The 20,712-nt window shown below is 41.5% G+C and overlaps 1 protein-coding gene across 8 annotated transcripts in view; it reads right to left on the reverse strand.

Annotated features, from left to right (window-relative positions):
- Ltbp1 (latent transforming growth factor beta binding protein 1) overlaps positions 1 to 20,712 on the reverse strand; it is a 408,370-nt gene that overhangs the window by 73,374 nt on the left and 314,284 nt on the right. For all 8 annotated transcript variants that reach the window (XM_031357859.1, XM_031357857.1, XM_031357858.1 and 5 more), the window contains 3 exons: positions 11,558 to 11,680; positions 8,732 to 8,854; positions 6,675 to 6,797 (listed from right to left, as the gene is read on the reverse strand). In XM_031357859.1, coding sequence (XP_031213719.1) covers positions 6,675 to 6,797; positions 8,732 to 8,854; positions 11,558 to 11,680 — 369 coding nt within the window. The remainder of the gene's footprint in view (positions 1 to 6,674; positions 6,798 to 8,731; positions 8,855 to 11,557; positions 11,681 to 20,712) is intronic.

The following is a 20,712-nucleotide window of genomic DNA, read 5'->3' on the forward strand; positions in this document are numbered from 1 at the left end:
ATATCTTAAGCATACTTAATCTCCTTAAGATCCGGTTTGAAAGTACTTGGCAAGCTCCCCACACCAAGGGGAACTGTTATTAAAACCAGAACTCCAACTGCCATTGTATAAAATAAAATAAAACAATAAAAAACAAACACATAAGACATTAAACTGCCTTGTGGGTCCCAAAAATTTAACATAAGAACCATTACAAAACCAATTACCTGACAAAGGAGTGTTGCTAAGTTTAGAGGTGATATGAATTTAGAGAAAAGATCTGAGGATAAACAAAGGTCTCCCTAACAGAAAGGACTTACTTGAAGTCTCAGCAATAGAATGTGGGAGGGGGAACCTTTGCACGAGAAACGAACTGGATCAGAATCATAGTTAAGTCTTAGGGACTCTCATAAATAGACTGAATGGATTTTAGCAGCTGTGTATAAAGCATGTGTCCAACTGCAAGTGCCGGACACCAAGCAGCACTGAGTTCTGACTGTGGTGATGAGACAGTTTTCGTGATGCAGAGACTCCCATCAGGCATGTGTTTCCAGGGACTGTTTATTGCCATGGTGACTGCTCGCCAGAGATCATCACCCCTAACACACTCACTCCACAAGACCCCCGCCCCCCGCTCTGCTGTGTCTGTACTAGGTTTAAATAAGTAGCATTCAGGAAAGCTGAGGAACAAAAACGTCCTTTGTCTCCTAACGAATTTGGCATTTATGGCATCTCTTGCAAGTAGTTCTGATGGCTGCTAATGTAGAGGAGAATTTCAAGGAGGAAGTGAATATAGAAAGGGATGTCGTGTTCCCAGTACTCTCCACTGTCTTGCTCAAGGATGAGGATGCTGAATTTTTGTTCCATCATTGAACCAAATTAACTAACTAAGGGGCTGCTATAGAAAAGGAGAAGGGACCAGCTCTCCCAACTACCACAGCTGGTGAGGGGAGGGGGCCATCACCCCTGCACCCACACCACAACAAGGCGGATGAGTGGAGTGGCAGGACCAGTTCCGCTGTGCTCTTGTCCTTGGGGGTAACTCACCTGCTCCTCACCCTACCCCCTCAGTGGCTGCAGCACTCAGGCGAGTGACCCTGCACCTTGCCTGGCCAGCACAGTAGAGCTGGCTCTGGAGGCATGGGTGCGGGTGAGCCGGTAGGAGGGCACGAGAACAGGAGAGCTCAACCTGCCTCCAGCCTACCTGGGTAGTGGGTGGCATCGAGCTGGAACGGTGCTGGAGAGCTCTCCCTGGTGGTATGCCTAAGGGAGAGCCAGTGAGCTGACCAGCTCAGCTACCACCCAAGCCCTGATCCAGGGCTCTGAGTTGACCCACCCCAAAATCTTTATCATCTGTGAAAGATTGGGATGTGTGAAAGGGCCAGTCCTGCTGACCAAAAGATCCAGAATCTCCATGACACGGGGCATCAACAGGATAACCCGGAGGACTCTTGATGGGGATCCATTGTTAATGGTGTCCCAGAAACCAGAGGCCTGGAACCAGATCAAAGAAATGACTCATTGCAATAAACATTTGCTAGTGAAGATGTGTGGACCAAGGGATATATTGTAGGACTGTGACAGACTACAGCTTCTGCGATGAGATGTTTTCTATGCTGTGTGGTGTGTGTGTGTGTGTGTGTGTGTGTGTGTGTGTGTGTGTGTGTGTTTATTTGAGGGGGAGGTTGAAAAGGCAAAGGGTAGATATGAGGGGATGGAGAGATGAGTGGTCCTGGGATGCATGATGTGAAACCCACAAAGAATTATAAAAAAGTTTTTAAAAGAGTTTTAAAATTAAAAACAAAACAAAAATAACAGCAGGGAAGTTTATAATTTCATCCCACCAAGATCCAGGTCTGATGAGTGTTCACCCAATCTGGCAGTGCTCCAGGCACTGCTACTGTAAAACATAAAACATATATGACATGCTATTCCAATGCAACGGTGTCATCGCTGTTTGAAAAAGTCTTTCCACATCATCTGTTCTAAAGTATGACTTGCAATAAATACTCCTATTTTAGAGTCCATCTCAGTGCATGGAAGCATTGGCATATTCACCTACAACCATCACCATGGTTACAGTACACCATTAGTATATACACCCTTCAACAATCACCATGGTTACAATACAGGAATTTCCACACTCACCCACTCCCAAGCAGGATCCCTTTGTGTCTTTGACATTATCAGTTCACAGTGTTTTGGAGACTCATCCAAGGTGCTCATTGTATCAAAAGCTTCTTCTTCCTCTTTGCCAAGTAGTATTTCATCCTATGATTATAAGTCTGTTTGGCCCTTCATCTTTTAATGAATACTTGGGCTGTTGCCATTTGCCTACCTCAAACATGCATGCATCTGTCTTCCTGTGAATGCATGCTTTCATATGCTCTGGGTGAATTCCTGGGACTTACAATGGCTGAATCTTAGAGTAGATTTACATTATTGATTTTAGAAATTGCTTCCTAAAGTGGCTGGGCCATTTAGCACTCTCATTTCCCCTGGCAGTGGGAGACACATTCAATTGTTTCATATGTACTTGGCTAAATCCATAGTTGTTCTAATGGGTAACTGTTGAGCAAGCTGATTTTAAATCATCCTTTCTTTCTTTGCTTCTTAGGAAAAGAAGGTAACAAAGTGAGATGAAGTTTAGATCATTAGCATTAAATTAAAGAAAAAAAAATCTCTACTTGAAAATGAGGCAAATGCCAAGCACATAAACCTGAACAACAAGAAACTCTATAAAGCCCAGCAATATGCTTCACCACAAAGAAGTCTGCAACAGGAATATTTCATAATCCAATCAGAGGAAAAAATTGCATGATTGTTTTAAGTGTTTGTAAAATAACACACAGCTATAAAAACTCTTAGTTATGACATAGTCAACTTTAGTGGGTGTTTTCATTTATGTTCACAATGTCGCTATGTGTGGCACATGCTCAGCAGCCCACCCCAGAAGCCGAGGCAGGAAGATGACAAGTTGGAAGGCAGCTTGTGTTGCGTAGTGGACTTGATGCCAGCTTGTGCTGGCAGTGAGGCCCTGTCTCCCACCAAGATAAGGGAAGCATAGCTTGAATATCGAGCATGTTCAACATGGGGTTGTCTCCCACGCAGAGGTGTGAATAAAAAGTCTTCCTAGGACTTAAGAAACACATTTTACACAAAGTGACAGTGTACTTGGGTCACTTTCCGCCACCTCTGCATTGGTAAATAACATGGTCCATTTTGGCCTTCTTTTGCCTGAAGTCCTGCTTTGCTGAATCCGTTTCCCTCCTTAAAGCTTCCCCTCCCCCCTTTGGCTCATCCACAACCCACTCAGCTCTCCTCCTTTATATGTGAATTCTTCCCTTCCCTCTGCTGGTTCCTAACTGTTTATTCACTTGCACGTGTCTCGAAGCCTAGGATCTCTTCTCTTTTTCAGGAATACTTCCTCTTGAGTGCCTCAGCCTCATGGCTTTAAACACTATCGCTGTGCTGATGGATCTAGAGCCCAGGGCTCGCCCTTCAAATTTATGTACTAATATGGAATTGATTTGATACCTGTACTTGAACAGGCACTCTTGGATGGAAAATTGAGCATGTCCCTAGAACACCTAATCTCCACAGAGTCTGCTCCTTGAGGCCTCAACACCTGCTTGTACTTTGAATGCAATCTCTTCTCATAAATATTTATGAGTCAGTGACAGTGATGTGAGGAAACTACTACTCCCCTTATTTAAAATCATCCATCTTTGGAACTCCACACATACTGTACTTTGCAATAGTATACCTTTTACTTATTTACTTATCACTCCGACTGTTAGCTTCCTCACTAGAATGAAGGTAATTCCATGAGAGCAGGGATTCCAGTTTTTATAGATGAGCCGTACCTATAATGCAGGCTCCTACCAATTCAACACTAAATGACTGTGATGAATGAGTACATAAATGAATGATTCTGACTTGAAAAGAAAAATTATAACTTCTCACTGTTTTGTGGTTGTTGTTGTTGTTGTTCCCATATTAATCACAAAGAGATAAGGGGCCCAGGATGACAAGTAAGTGCCAAATTATGTTCTGAGACTCTGCAAAGAAGTTACAGGGAGCAATATTAGAGAAGTTGGGGAGCAGGATCAGGGAGGTGGGGCATTAAAGTAAGTGCCAGAGAGCCTATTAGGTCAGAGGCAGAGCCTTTTGTAAGCTGAGAGACCTAGAACTGGGACAGAGAGGTCCCCAGCATAGTAATTCTGAACATGCTGCTCACAGATGGGCTTTTCGAAACACTTGGTTTCGGAATCTCAGAGGAGGCCACTGGGCCTTCAGGAACGTATTGCATGAAGATCAGGTCTCTACCAAAAAGTTTAAAAAAAATTATACATGTAAATATAAACTCTACCAAGAAGCACGGTTCTTCCTCCCATAGCTGTGAGAGGTATGCGAACACTCGTAGCCAGTTAATTATGGCAAATGCATTCCACCAGTGAGGGACGGAAACAGGGTAGGTGGGCATTAGCAGGCTGAAGTGCTAATGTAGTTTCAAAGGGAGCTCTGAGTTAGCTGGCTGGACTCTAGTCCTATTTATAACTCAAACACTGGGGAAATTAACCAAGAGTTTAAGAGAAATGAGCTTCATTACACATCCAAAGGAAAATTTCCTGTGGAATGTAATTATATCTTATAGACATATATTAATAGTAAAGAATATGTTGGCTAAAGGTTTTTATTTGGCTTGCCATGCAATGAATGTTTTTAGAATAAAAATCTTGGGCGTTCTGATGACATACTTACATGTTTAAAAAAAGCCAGAATAGATGAACATACTCTCTGGTGGATACTATCAAAATTTCAGGCATAGTTGGGGGACTGAAGAGATGGATCAGTGGATAAGAACGCAAGCTGCTCTTTGAGAGGACCTGGGTTCAATTCTCATTACAGATAGAGCAGCTCACAACAGTCTGTAACTCCAGTCCTAAGGAATCTGATGCTCTCTTCTTGCTCCCACAGGCACTGTGCACACATGGTGCACAGACGTACACACAGAGAAAACAATCATACATACAAAAAGTTTTGAAAATTCAGGCATGACCTGATAACCTTCTTGCCTTGGCCAGGAAGCAAGTCAGAAGAGGATAATGGTCAGTCTAGGTCTCACATATGTTTGTACGGAGCCCGCTGCTTACTGGCTTCCTCAGAGAACCCTCCACAGCAGGCTCTCCACAACACGGGGCTCCCTCCAAAACAACTGCCTCTTAATTCCTTTGATGCACCCATGTCAAATCAGTGTCCCATATATTGAATACAATACAACTTTTCAGATATCATCTGTCTCATAACTTACTTGACTACTTGTCTTTTTTATTACAAATACTGATGATGTCCCCTTTGTCCATATTATTAACCTTTGAAACATACTACCTTGGGTAAACTCCTAAAAGCTGGCTAACTGATACATAAGACAACACACATTTTAAAGCCATTGAAATTAGGCTCAAATTGCCCCCTAGAAGGACTGAGTTGTTTTATACTCCTAGTAGAAGCAGAGACAAGGTACTCAGCCACTTTGAGAATACTTGTACCAAGTTGTCTTATAAAAAATGCTGCACACGCTTGCCTTTCATGTGGGCTCTGAACAACTGGAGTGGCGGCTATCCCAAAAGCTGTTGTCTGTAGGAGGGAATATGTTCTGTTAGCTGGGCTGCCTTATCTGGCCTCAGTGGGAGAGGAAGTGCCTAGCCTCAAAGAGACTTGAAGTGCCAGGGTGGGGAGGGGATACCCAGGGTGCCCCTACCCACCAGAGAAGAAGGGGAGGAGGGAAGAGGAAGGACTGTGGGAGGGGGTAGCTAGGAGGGGCAGTGAGCGGGTTGTAAAGTGAATAAGTTAAAAAAATTAAATTAAATAAAAAAGTGCCACACACTATAATCCACAATGGCTTTTCCCCAGGTAACCGATCCAGGAGTGAAAAGGATGTTGGCCATTCAAAGCTCTGCCAGGAGATCATTCTTGAAAATGGTTGTGGGTAGTTTGAACAACTTTACAGTTCTTGTCTTGTATTTTGGTTCCAGCAACAAGAAAGCTATCATTACTCCTCACTCTGATACACCCATGCTGTGTGTGGCACACAGCTTGGAGGCTTGCTTCTGGTCTCACTACTGACAAGTGACTAATGCACTAAAAGGCAGCTGAGCTGGAAACTGTTCCCTAGAGGAGCCCCGAAGACACAGAATGTTCTTTAGTGATGGTGGCAAGAGAGAAAGAGTGTGTCAGGATTGAAAATACTCCTGTGTATGAGCTGGCCGGGCAGCCTTGAACACCTCATACAGGCTAGGAGCCACAGTAAACTCTCAATGCTAGATATGTATGTTTCTTTGAAGAAGTGTTTTATACAGAAAGAAAGAAATCAGCTCTTAAAAGCCCTCAGCTGGGATGAAAAATTAAGCTGTGTTTGTTTGTTTGGGCCATTTGGAAAACAGTTTTGTTCAAATGAAGTATTACAGTCCAGAACCATGCACCCAGATTAAACTATCCGTCACTGGTACAAAGAAGATCTGAACTCTCCTTGCTTCTCTGTCCCATTCACATGACACTGGAAGAAACACTTTGCAGGGAGCTAACTCTCAATTACAAAGGCGAAAGTAGAGCTCCTACACAGCAAGTTAAAAGATGCCAGATTGCCTCAGATTGTAGCATGTTCTGGTCCTGGGGCAGGAGGTGATGCTCACCCTCACAGTGGTCTCCAAGCACAGATGCTCTGTAACCCTGGTTGCACACGCACTGGAAGGAGCCCTCTGTGTTCCTGCACTGCCCGTGAGAGCAGAGGTGACGGTGCTCACATTCGTCAATATCTGTGACCAAAACAGCACAGAGGAACCCATTATTTGCCTCAGAATAGGTACGGCGGTTTCTGGTTTACAATTGAGCAAGACCTTTCATTAAGCGATGTACACTGAGCTCAAATTAAAGGTCATTCTACAATAGGGGGAATTCCGAAGAACTTAAACATGTAAACTGCCTTTACGCATAGGTTTCACTATTTAAACATAGGTAGTAAATCGTTTGCTGTAATTTGTTATACATTCAGTTTTAATACTGGGTTGGAAGGCACACAGGCTTATGACAGCCTAAAGCAAAGGTCTTCAAATTGTAGTACACAGGCCAAATCGAGCCTGCTAGATTTAATACAACTGGATTTAATACAACTCTGGATGTTCTCATATTTGGTTCATTACAGAAAAGATTTGTTGACCTCTGTTCTTAAGCAGTACATGCATATACATCATCATTTTCTTTCATTTCTAAGTTACCTATTGGGCTCTGAGAAACCGGGCTTTATTCCTTAATATGTCTCATCCTACTCCATCTCCTTAAAAAAAAAAAAAAGATATTCCAGTAAAATCTAATATCCTCCCCTGACCTCATTTGCTATTCCACATTGCCACCCATTCCTGCTGGAGACATACATCCTCAACTTGAGCATCATTTGTTTCAGTCACATGATCCTGAGTTCAGACACTCACCTGGCATGCATCATAGCCACATTTATATGACACAGATATACTGCATGAATCCAAATACTTTACCTTCATTGTTATATTGTAACAATGTAATATAACAAAGGTTATATTATATAACCTGGGGCAAAGGTTATGTTTAGTACATTCTTTATGATGCCTTAGATAACTCCTTGCTGTAGGTAGGCACTCAGGTCACATTACTTGTGAAGAATTTTTTTAACATTTGAAAGAATATCTCTCTCTCTCTCTCTCTCTCTCTCTCTCTCTCTCTCTCTCTCTCTCTCTCTCATATTTGCCAGTGTTTCTATAAGATGTAACACATGTATCAGCTCCCACAGGAATCTGGCTCATTTTTTCTCCCACCCTGAGGTAGTCATATCTTTGATTAGATTATCAGAGCATTCAGCCATTAAAGTAGGTTTTTCCATGTTGATAATTTGGCTCATAGGTGGTTCTGACCATATCTGACTCATCACTGAATGGGATCTGAGAGGCTTTGCAAAGGTCTCTGGATGTGGTATCCTCTGTCCACTCATTTGTAGATAAATGGGTTCTGGGATTATTCTGGAACAAGTTGCTTAACTTAGTGGTGCATATGAATGTGCATGTGTATGTCCTGCCATTGCTCATTCCTAGGTTAGTTAGGCACTTGATGTCCTAGAAAGGGATGCCTGCAGAGGGGATGCCTGCAGAAGGGATGCCTGCAGAAAGGGATGCCTGCAGAAGGGATGCTTGCAGAAGGCTACAACAGTAGTGGGGATGCTTCTGTGCTTACCCCGAGATACTCTTGCTTCTTTAACACTGTCAGTGGATGGGTTTGCTTATGAAATAGTCTATCTCTGAGAAAAGGGGGCAAATTATTTCAGTGTACCAAAATCGGCCAAAAAAAAAAAAAAAAAAAAAAAAAAAAAAAAAACCACTAAAGCTAAAAACACACTGAAATTACTAACATGTTACATAGCATAATGCCAGGCCAATATAACAACTTTCTAATTGTGAAATACCATAAAAGGTCAGAATTAATTTAAACGCTTAAGTGGAACCTATTTTATGTACTAAGGAGTTACATAGACAGCAACAACTTTTCTTCTTAATTCTGATGCTTAGTTACCATTCACTAATACTTTATTTTTCTATTTTAACTCACTTCATTTTGTTTTATTGGCTTGCCTGACTTATGTGGAATTACCTGGGTTTCTGACACTATAACGACCTCGCTAGGTCACTTGCCCTAGTCTCAGTAGTTTACCACGCTACACACCTACCTTCACATTGGTCTTTAGCTGCTGACAGCTGATAGCCCTGTCCACAGGTACACCTGAAGGAGCCATCAGTGTTTTTGCACTGCCCATTCATGCATAGGTTCCCTTGCTGGCATTCATCAATATCTGTTAACATAAAGGATGACAATTAGTTTTCTGAAAGAGACCCTCCCCCCAGGAGAAAATGGTAAGCCCAACAATGTGGTCTGGGTTTATGGTCATAAAAACAGTACTTTGGCTAGGCACTAGAAACTTTACCAACCCAGTATGATGAAATGTGTAAATTCTTTGATTCCAAAAGCAAGTTACAGCGCTGCACGATCTTACTCTAAAACTCCAAATAAAGCATAAAGGCAACACAGCAGCTTAGAGTTGAAAATGGAAGGCAGAACATGAAGCCCACAGTAACAGCTACTAGATTCTGTAGGCCCACTGCACCAGATGAAAGACAGAAACAAAGCAATCAGGGGCAAACAAATATATATCTGGGCAGGTACGGATGGCAACAGAAAAATACACTTTCTTTATAACTTCAATGATCAGGTGGAAGAGCTGTGATTACTAAGACGAACCTCTTTCTCAAAGTAACAAGGAAACCATCAGCCATGGTAGGAATGTGACAGATGAGGATAACGCAACTGAGAGAAAGTGGTGCCTGAGGGTTTAATATAGAAAGCTTTCAGTGAGACAGGCACAGGAGAAATCCCAGCATTTGGGGAGGCTGGGCTAGGAAGATCATGACTCCCATCTGTGTGGATACACAGTGAAGCCTCCCCCCCCCACAAAAAAATCCTAAACAAATATTGCATGCTTTCTTTCTGTTATGAATTTAGCTTGCTTTCTCTCTCTCTTTCTCTGTATGTATGTATTTCTATGTATATACCCATGGTCATGCACATACAAATGTGTGTATTTAGGGAACAAGTCTAGAGCTGGGAGGATGTAAGTGATCTCAAAGGGAGTGGAGGAGAAACCAGAAAGAGTGTGTGTGCCATGAAGCAGTAGAGCGTAATATTCTGGGAAGAATCAGAGGAAGGAGAGTAGAGAGAGGGAACAGAAGGGAAGAGTGAAATGAGCCAACACTGTATGAAAATGTCACCGTGAAATCCATCTCTATATACTGGCCAAACATCAACTGCAAAGTAAATAACCCTGGAAGAAGAACAAAGAGCCTTGACAAAAGTTAGTGTAACTGAGAAAGAGTGTAAAATTACAGAGAAATGCCACCAAGCATCATTGATCTTGGAAATGGCACATAGAAGAGACCAGCCGGCAGTAAAGCACAGTTTCATCTATTACTTGGACACTTCTAGTAAAAATGGGTTTGTTTTCCACATGGTTCTGTTTGTCTACTGTAAAGATTTATATTGCTGGTCAACTTGACATGATCTAGAACCATCTCAGTGACAAATCTCTCAGTACATGTAGGGGACTGGCAAGATTAGGACAATTGGGATGGAAAGACACACCCTAGCTGCCAAACTGTATAAAAAGGAGAAAGCAAGCCTATCACATATCCATGCACTCCCATCCCCCACCTGCTGACTGTAGACACAGCATGACCAGCATCTCGAGTTCGAACCACCAAGACTTCTTTATCATGGTGGACTGTACTCTCAAGCTCTGAGTCAAAATACACCCTTCCCCTCCCAGGCTGCATTTGCCAGGCATTTCTCCCAGCAAGGCAGAAAGTAACAAACACAACTCCTGTGCTGGTCTCTCCTAATTTGAAAATTCTGTCTTGCTTCACCTGTAGTAGCCCAGCCTGAGCATGTTCAGCTGGACAGCCAGCAATCTATAAGAATTCATAATTATTGAAACATGGTACAATTGTTCTTCCCCACCTATACCACAGGCCTCTGTGGACCGGAAGAGGTGAGCAGATGCAAAAGTCACTATCCCTCACTGACTTAAACTGCAATGTATAAAGTGACTAAGGGAGATGTAGAGAAGCCATGCTCTGTGACCAACATACAACTGTTGCTTGACTCTAAAAGCTTCTTACTAAAGATGCATCTGAAAGTGTTAACCAGGAATCTCCGTTCACTGTACAGACCTTTCCCCTCAGTATGATTGACAGTGGCCTATTACCTGAGCAAAGTTGGGTTTCTGGTTTTCGTTTGTTTGTTTACTACCACCTGGCACATAAATCAAACTTTTTAAAATTAAAGGAAATACTACTTAAGAACTAGAAGTGGATATTGTCTTATTGAATAGTAAACAGTAATAGTAAAAAATATCCAGGACACTTTGTTGAATATTTCTAAGCCTACAGATAAATAATTTTAACATAAAGGTTTGTTTTAAAAAGAGATGCTAGCCGGGCGGTGGTGGCTCACGCCTTTAATCCCAGCACCTGGGAGGCAGAGGCAGGCGGATTTCTGAGTTCGAGGCCAGCCTGGTCTACAGAGTGAGTTCCAGGACAGCCAGGGCTATACAGAGAAACCCTGTCTCGAAAAACCAAAAAAAAAAAAAAAAAAAAAAAAAAAAAAAAGAGATGCTAAAATGTTTTCAGATTTTAATGGGAAGTTGGAAAAACTATGACAATACATTAGAGTATTATGGGGCCTTTTATAAATTATGTTTGGAGAGTTAACAAGGGCATGTAAAATGTATATAACATACAACTGACAAAAGGCAGATGAAAACCATGCATGTTACATACAGCATTCAAGAGCTGTGACATTTCTAAATCCACTACAAATTTACCTGCAATAAGGAGAAGGATGGAAACAAACACAGGTAGCATGGTCCATTTTTAAGGCCAGCCACTCAGTTCTGCTCATGAAGGAAGTTCAAACGCAATGGGACATGTGACCACGGCATTACCTTGACAGTGTCTATGGTCTGGTGTGGGGCTGTAGCCCTTGTGGCAGGAACACATGTAGGAGCCTTCCAGGTTGGTGCAGGAACCATTAGTACAGATCTTTGGCTGCAGGCACTCGTCCACATCTTGCATGATGTTGCATAACGGAAAGAATAAGAAGAGAGGGAAAGAGAGCATGAATCAACCTTCTGAAGACCAGACAGATTCTTCGGCTTCCCAGGTGTCCTGACTGGAAGCCGCAGCAGTGCCGCTGAGTGTGCTGCTTCCGGGCCTCATTCACTATGCATGAAGAATGGACAGAATGAGCTGAGCAAACAAATATAAAAGCATGGAGGGCCGGCTGTGAGTGAGGCTGCAGGTGGGGATGGCGATTTTAGGACAATATGTTCTGCAGGATAAGTTCTCTCTTAGAGAAGGGCTGAGGACCATTCTGGAAGGTGATGGGTTCAGGAGGATGGAAGGCCCTTCAGATATAAAAGCTGTGACTCAGGGCCAACAAAGTCATAACTGAAGGAGGAGAATCTTACACAACTCTATAGGGTAGTGGATTGGCACCATAAAGACTAATCCGGGGATGTTTCTTGGTAGGTTAATTGGGCAGCTAGAAGGTAACCTGTGGATTACACAAACAGAAGCTACAAAGTAGAAACTACTACTTTTGGAACTGTACGGAATGTTCTCTATAATGGTAGCAAAATTAACAGGGGACAAGCATTTCAGAGAGGAAGGAGCTGGCACTTAAGAGAAGTTCATCCAAGGCCATGGGATTAGAAAATGGTGATGATTCTGGGGCTGGGGAGGTAGTTTAATGGTTAAGAGCATTGGCTCTTCCAGAGGACCTAGGTTCAATTCCCTGGACTCATATGGCAGCTCACAACATTGGTGACTCCAGTTCCAGAGGACCAGATGCTCTGTTCTGACCTCATAGGGTACTAGACCCTCATGAAACACCCATACACATGAAATAAAATAAAATTTTAAAAAGAAAAAAAGAAAATGGTGTTTCTGAAGTTTGAACCCAAAGTCCATTAAAAACAAAAACAAAAACAAACAAACAAAAAGACCCTGTAATTTGTTTCTGTCATAGGCAAAGTTAAAATCAGAGAAAGAGAGTGGATGAGTTTAGAGTATTTTAAATTATTTGCTAACCATATTTATACTGAAAGCAACTGTTTAAATTTTCACTGATTTCATTTAACAGCCATCCATTGAGTTCTTAACAGAATATTGCTACTAAAAAGAAAGAGGACTGGAGAGAAAGCCCAACTGGTAAAGTGTTTGCCATACAAGTACGAGGGCCAGAATTTCAAATCCCAGGACCTCTGTAAACATTGGCAGGCATGGTGGCCTCCTGTAATCCTAGCACTCAGGAGGCAGACACAGGGAATCCCTGAAAAAGTTGGCTAGACAGACTACCAAAACCCATCTCTGGGTTCAGTGAGACACACTGCCTCAATATATAAAATCAAGACTCATTGATGAAGACTCCTAGGATTAACCTTGGATTTCCACATACATGTACACACACATGTTTACATGTACATGTGAACTTACATAGACACCAAGAACAAGTTTTGAATGCTGTGTCCATTTGAACGCTCTTGGGTCAGTCACTTGTGGTTGTTGTGGGAGCATGCATGAGTGTGGCATTGATAATCTAAGAAGAAAAGCCTCAGAACTGATAAAACTCCACCTGTCACTACAACTCAGTCTAAGTATTCTTAGCCTATAACTTAACCAAAATACCTTCCCCCTCCCCCGGAGCCAGAGAAATCAAGGACACTATAAGAAAACCTACAGAATCTACTAACCTGGGCCTATAGGGGCTCATAGAGACTGAACTACCAACCAGACAGTATGCAAGGGATGGACTTAGACCCTGAGCACATATGTCATAGTTATGTAGCTGGGTCTTCATGTGAGACCTCTGACAGCAAGAGCAGGAGCTGTCTCTGACTCCATTGCCTGCCTTGGGATCCCTCTCCCCTAATTGATCTGCCTTGTCTAGTCTCAATAGGGGGCTTGATATGCCTAGGCTACAACTTGATATACCAAGGCTGGTTGATATCCATGGGAGGCCCTCCTTCTTCTGAGAAATGGAGAACGAGTGGGGTGGGGGGAGGGAAGGTGAGAGGGAATGGAAGGAGAGGAGGGAGGGGAGCTGTAATCCTGCAATCAAGATATAAAGTAAATAAATAACTTAATAGATAATAATTAAAATATACATTTATTTTTATTTTAAATGTATGTGTGTGTATGAGAGAGAGAAAGAGAGAAAGAGAGAGAGAGAGAGGGAGAGAGAGAGAGCGCACATGAGTGCAAGTGCCCATAAAGGTTAGATGATGCTCCCCCAACCCCTACCCCTATGCTCCTCATCCCCACACCCTAGCTGGACATAGAGGCAATTGTGAGCTAGGAGCAGAACTTAGTTTCTCTGCAAGAGCAGTACACACAATTAACTTCCAAACCATCTCTCCAGTCTAATCAAAACATCAAAATCGCTGAGGCTCTTGAAAGCATTTTTTTTTTTCATTTTCCCCTGTTCACCAACCCAAGGCAGCGCATCAGCTGCCCGGCACAGCCTTTGTCTTCATTTGGCAATCCAGAACCCGGATCGCTCTTATCTTCCTTGCCTTTTACAAAGACTGTTTTCTTTCTTAAGAGAGAACTCAGAAATAAAGTTAGACTAACACACACACAGCAGAGGCCCGTCTGTGAGGGTGTACACTGTGAATTCCATGTGCTCACTAAGGAACAAGCCATTGGCATTGCCCGCAGAGTTCACTGTTGCTTTCGAAAATAACCCTAATTGCCATGCACCTATCTGAGTTTCTAACAACAGAAAACAGCGCTTGCAGGCTGCCTCATTCCCCACCCTTGCTTTGCTTGTGGGAACCTACTTTTGTAAACACTGAGAGCAAACAACTTGAAAGAAGATGCCAAGGGTTGGAGCCAAAGTAAATAGTGGAAAAGAACGAGCCTAGACACGGGCACGTACATTCCAGACAGCAGCAAGAGAATGTCATGTCTAGTATCTGGTTTGGTTTCAAAAATGTTAACAAGTTCAGAAATGTATGGACTCTCTGTTTAATTACTCATGGCCCAGAAAAAGTGATTTACAGAGCTATAGAATGTAAGAGCAATGTCTATTCCTAAGGCCATATTTTATTTAAATTGCAGATACTGCAGATTACCATGCATGGGATACTTACAACATTGACTTTTTTTTTTGAAAGCTATCGCCATGATTAATGATAAAACAGAATGCTGTGTAATAGCTAGGATAGTTTTAAATGTTTATTCTTTACTTATTATAGACAAAATTGCATGGAACCGGCCATTTCTTGTAGACATACCAGTTAGAGTCAAACAGGTCCACGACCTTAATGGAGATTAAGCTCCAGAGGGAAGAACATGCAACAGAGTATTCCCCAAGGAATTTCTACAAAGATGGAAGGTAGATAGAGAGCAGCCGGACATAAATGCTTAATTGAAACATATAGAACAAAGCAATCTCCATAATGTATCTTGAGGCCAGAATTCTTCTCTAGACCATAGATCCCTACATCCGTCTAGTCAGCCTACTGAACATCCCCTACTCTCTCACAGGTACCTTTCAGTCTTCACAGACAAAACTGACTGCATCCTGCCTTTCCTTTACAGCAAGGACATATGTGTGGGTCTTGATGACAACAAAAAAGTTAAGGCCCCATACTTCTTATTTCTAGCCTTTGGGATAGTCTCTCACCAATATACCACAGGAAGCAAGATACATTCTGCCAACCCACCATCTTCCCCTACTAGGATTACCTTATTTCTACAATAGAAAGATGTAATCATGTCTTGGTTTCCCATATTAGACTTCAATGTTCATGTCATTATAGCCTATGGTCATACAGAACAAACATATTACCAAAATTCTCCTAAAGCATTTACATAATGAATTCCAATAGTCTTAGCTTCTTATCTCAGGCAGGAAATTTATCAAGAAAAAAATCATAGACAAATGGGTTCCACACTCGAACATGAGCTGTCAGGGTGTGCAAACTTAGTGTCTACCATGCAGTGAATTAAGCTGAACTTCTCAGAGTAAGAAAATGTAGATTTTTTTCCTTAGGTTTACAAGGTTAATTGTTTACAAGGTCAGAAGTTATGGCTATAACAGCTCCAAGATTTATGTACACATTTTGTTATGATACCACCAGTTCCAAATTGATCCTTATCAACTACAGAGCCTGAAAGATTGAGAAATGCTTTCTTCACACTAGGGATGCCAGGCCAGCAGGATATGTTACTTGAGTCCTCTACTACCTAGAAATGACTTGTCCTTAATAAACTCCGGCTGGCTCTTAGAGCACTCTTTTTCCTTTTAAAAACCTACACCATTGTTCAAACCAAACATTCTACAATTCTTTGTCAAGATTAATCTGCAGATAAGTGGTGGGTAAATCCTCAACTCCACCTTCTTTCCTCTTTCTGGGAAGATGAGGGCATGTACCTCCCTCAGCCCTCTGGCAACTTTCCATTCCACACAATTTCACCAAGATGTCTCCCAGCTGGCCAGCAGTCCCACCTTGCTAATTCTTACTGCCTTGGGATGTAATTCATGTGAGTCAGGAGTTGAATTTTCCTAATTCCTCAAAACATATCACATTGCCTCAAATCCCTGATTGTTGGGCATGAGCTACCAGGTGCAGAGGGACTCAGGAGGCTCTCTCCACCCATCCATGCTCTTCTTGGACTAATCTCAGTCTTACACATCACCTGTCAGTTACTTGGAACTTGCTAGAATTTGTCCCAGAGCAGTAATCTGCATGTATTATTTCCTGTATTCTAGAGGAGATGAATCTGTCAACAATATGAGGCAATCATTTCTCTGAATCCATCCAGCCACAATTAATTCCTTAGTCACCCACATAGACTTCAGGCAATGACATCCTTTTGAACTAAAAAAGGAGTGTCATATTCCAGTAATAAAGTCACATAAATGCAGAGGCTAACCACCCCCTCACCCAAATGTGTCCTCAATGCAGTGACCCCTCAATTCTTCTCCATGTGTTATTTTTCATAGGAAAGATGGGAGAACATATTTGTCAGGAAATTGACCATGGAGAAATGAGACACAGATGTTAATCGTGCCAACATGGTGAGACCATCTCAGCTGTACTGAAGGTGCAGCAAATCCCCGGAGCTTAGGCCCCTGACAATTCTGATGAAGTTAAAAAAATATGAAATAGCAAGCTGCTGACAAGAACCTGCTACACAATTGACAGAGAATCACTATGTTTTTCAGAAGTTGAAAGGAGCCAAGAATCTCTACATCCTACACAATCAGCCAAGGATGACCTCAGAAAATCAATCCTCAACTGCATTCATCCAGTCAAAGGCTTCCTACCTCACTTCCCAAAGGAAAACTACTCTTCAGGAAAATGCTGCTATCATTTAAGGAGGTTGCAGAGCTACATTTCCAATTCCAGAACTCCTGAGCCATAATTGTCAGTTTACAAAGGCTGACTCCAGCTTTCTCCTTCCTATGAAAATTTTAATTCCCTTATTGTTTCTTTTGTATTGCTTTGCTCATTAATTTTCTGAGTGTATAGGAGGGGCACATGATTTTATATAAATGGAAACACTGAATTTGCAGACAAAGGACCAGAGATTTTGTTTTCATCCTGTTTCTTACTACATGTGGCTTCCAATAAGATTAATCATAAGATGATTAATCTGTTTAAGATTCAACTCTTATATCCATCCCATGGGCTGACTGCTGTGAAGGACCAAGTGAGAAACTTGGTCAAGTCAAAACTATATAAAGAGACATTTCTATTCTTGGTCACACAGCTGTACTCTCTGTCTCCAAAAGTAGATTTTTTTTCCCAAAGGAGGTGAAATAATTCTACACTGAAATCATTAAAGCACTAAAGAAAAAAATGGAAGAAAACAACAGAAGACAGAGAGTCTTCCCATGCTCATAAGCTGGCAGAATTAACACTGAATTAAAACAGCTGGAGCCGTCAAAGCAAACTGAATATGCAATGCACTTCCAACTACATTCTTTTACAGAACTAGAGACAAATTCTAAAATTCATATGGAAGTGCAAAAAACCACAAATAACCAAGTCAATCCTAAGCAGAAAGAGCAATGATATGGCTACCAACAATAGCTGATCTCAAATTATACTACAGAGCCATAGTGACAAAACTGGTATTATCATAAAAATATATGTAGACCAATGGAATAGAATGGAAGACAATGAAATAAGCTACATAATGACAGCCAGCTAAATTCTGACAAAGGTGCCACAAACATGCAGTAGAGAAGAGCCCCTATTTAAGAGTGTTGGGGAAACTGTTAAATAAGTAAGCTAGGTCCTTATCTCTCATCGTACCTCAATTCAGAACAGACTGAAGACTTTCTTGTAATGCCTGACACTCTGAAATTGCTAAGAGAAAACATTTCAAGACATAACTATAGCCAAGGATTTTCTGAATTGAACCCCAACAGCAGGAGTAACCATCTCAAGAATTGGCAAATGTTATTTTATGGGATGATAAGGCTTCAGCATAGCAAAAGAAATAATCACAAAAATAGACAACATACAGAATTCTGAGAAAAAAAAAAAAACTTTGCCAATCAGACATCAGACATTAGATTGATACCTAGAATATATGGAGAAGTATAAAAAATAAACAGAAAAACACAAGTCATTCATCCAATACATGGGACCAATGAAATGAATAGACAGCTCTGAAAAGAAACACAAATGGCCAATGGATACTTAAAAAATTGTAAACACCCTTAGACACAGGTAAGTAACTGTCTTGAGATTCCATTTCATCAGCTCACCAGAAAAAAATGACAAATCAAACCTGGTGAGGATGTGAGGAAAGAGGAAATCTCATACATGGCTAGTGACGATGCTAACTGTAGCCTCAGTGGATATCAATATGAAGAGTTTTCAAAAAGCTAAAGCCAGAATTACAGGACAGCTCAGATGTAACAGTCCTGTGTATATTTCCAAAGCAATCTAACACAGGTAGAGCAAGTGCCCATCCATGGTTATCACTGAACATAATAACTAGGAACTGCAATTAGCCTTGATCTAGGCCAACAGGTTAACTAATAAATGTGGCTATATACACATGGTATTTTATTTAGTCATAAAAAATGAAATCATGGTATTTGTTGAAAAATTGTGGAGCCAGAAACCATTTTGTTAACCAAAATAATCTAGGCTCAATAAGATATATATGAGATACATCTTCTCTCTCTCTCTCTTTCTCTCTCTCTCTCTCTCTCTCTCTCTCTCTTTCTCTCTCTCTCTCTCTCTTTCTCTCTCTCTCTCTGTGTGTGTGTGTGTGTGTGTGTGTGTGTGTGCGTGTGTGTGTGTTTAAAGGGAACCAAGAGAAGGGAGGAAGAAATCTTAAGTGAAGGACAAGGTGGGGGATAATGAAATATATATCATATATACATATATATGTATAGGCATTATATAATGTTATATATGCATATATATATATATACATATATATATAAAATAGGAAAGCACATATGGGGACTACTTAGGGAGAAGGGAATTAGTGAGAGAGAAGTAAACAGCCTGGGGTGGGTAATGGTGGAAGGAAACAATAAAAATAAAATCTGTTGGCCCCATGCACCTAAATGCTGTCAGGAAACCCATCCTTTTGCCTGGTAAATTGAACAAAATAATACAGAGTGGTGAGTTTTCTTGTTTCCACACTTTTGAGTCTTCTCTCATATCCATGGACACACAGTCAAGAGCTCAGTAAAGACTGCCTTGATTAGAAGACTCCTTTGCCATACAATGTCTAAAGCACAGGTCTGGTGTTTGCAAATTCTACAAACGATGTTCATCTACTATATTAAGTCAAAAGGCTTCTGCAGCATCAAGTCTTCAGTTTCAGAGCTATGTAGAAACATGCACACATCCCACAAAAGTTATCTCTGAGACATAGATTCTGAAAACAAGTTGTAAACAGTGTGTTCTGAATGTTTATTCTACCAGGACTCTTAGCCTGGTCAAGACTGCGGATGCTAAGTTATTCAAATGTCACAGGCCAACCACACTGAGAAGGCTTTTGTAGGAACCAGGCAATTAGCCCAAAGAGATTAACAAAGAAATAACACTCTGATAAAGCTCAGGAAACTGATGTTCCTAAGTTACATGGTCACAGATTCAACTCTAAAGAAGACAGTAAAAGGAACCTTAGAAGGGTCGACCACACACTGCCAAGGGATAACATTTTGAGGAGTGAAGGTGAGCATACAGAATAATGGGTGGAAAGAGGAACAGTAGCACTAATATAAAAGCCCAATCCATCACAAAGCCTAATGGTCATTAGGAATCATTAATGAGCCCACAGAGATGTATCTCAATCTCAAAGATGTGTATTCTACCCATGTAATAAGGCTAAAAAGTTAAAATGAAACCACACAATAGTTCCTATAAGAAAGTTCCAATAGTAGGGGGAGAGTAAAAACGTACATGCTGTGGGGTTGAAGAAAGCCAAAGTGGCACAGTTATATAGAGAATGGAGAATGTGACATCTTCACTCTGTATAGGACTGCTGTGTTTTGTATTTCAGGATAATCATAATAAACAGACAATATGGCTGGGGAGTTCTATTTATTGAACCCAATCATATGTCAGACCAACTGCTTCATAGTGCTTATTCAATTCTGGTGATTTATATGGCTATGCAAAGATGTTTCAATCCTTCCTTGGTATTTTATAGATAATGAAACTAAACTTCAAGGAGATCATGTGACTCCAAGTATCTCTAATTCCAGAGATACTTCAAGGTGCCTGTAAATAGTGAACTGCCAGAGCAGGCCCTGGGGAATGGCTCTAATCAGGCCCTCCACAAGAGAAGCTGATGACCTGCCAGGCTGCCTCCCCTGGAACCAGCTGGAACTAGCTCCAACCTAGAGTGATGAAACAGTCATTGAAGACTGAACCAGACTGGCAGCAAGGGCAGACTGAAGGCCAGATCCAAGAAGCAAAGCTCCAATGATAAGGGCAGCCATCGGGAGACAACTGAAATCTACAGCTCAAGAAGCAGCTAGGGAGTGCATACCGTGCTTGTTCTTTTGTGATTGGGTTACCTCACTCAGGATGATATTCTCCAGATCCAT

The sequence above is a fragment of the Mastomys coucha genome, unplaced genomic scaffold (assembly GCF_008632895.1).
Source record: "Mastomys coucha isolate ucsf_1 unplaced genomic scaffold, UCSF_Mcou_1 pScaffold6, whole genome shotgun sequence".
NCBI lineage: Eukaryota > Metazoa > Chordata > Mammalia > Rodentia > Muridae > Mastomys > Mastomys coucha.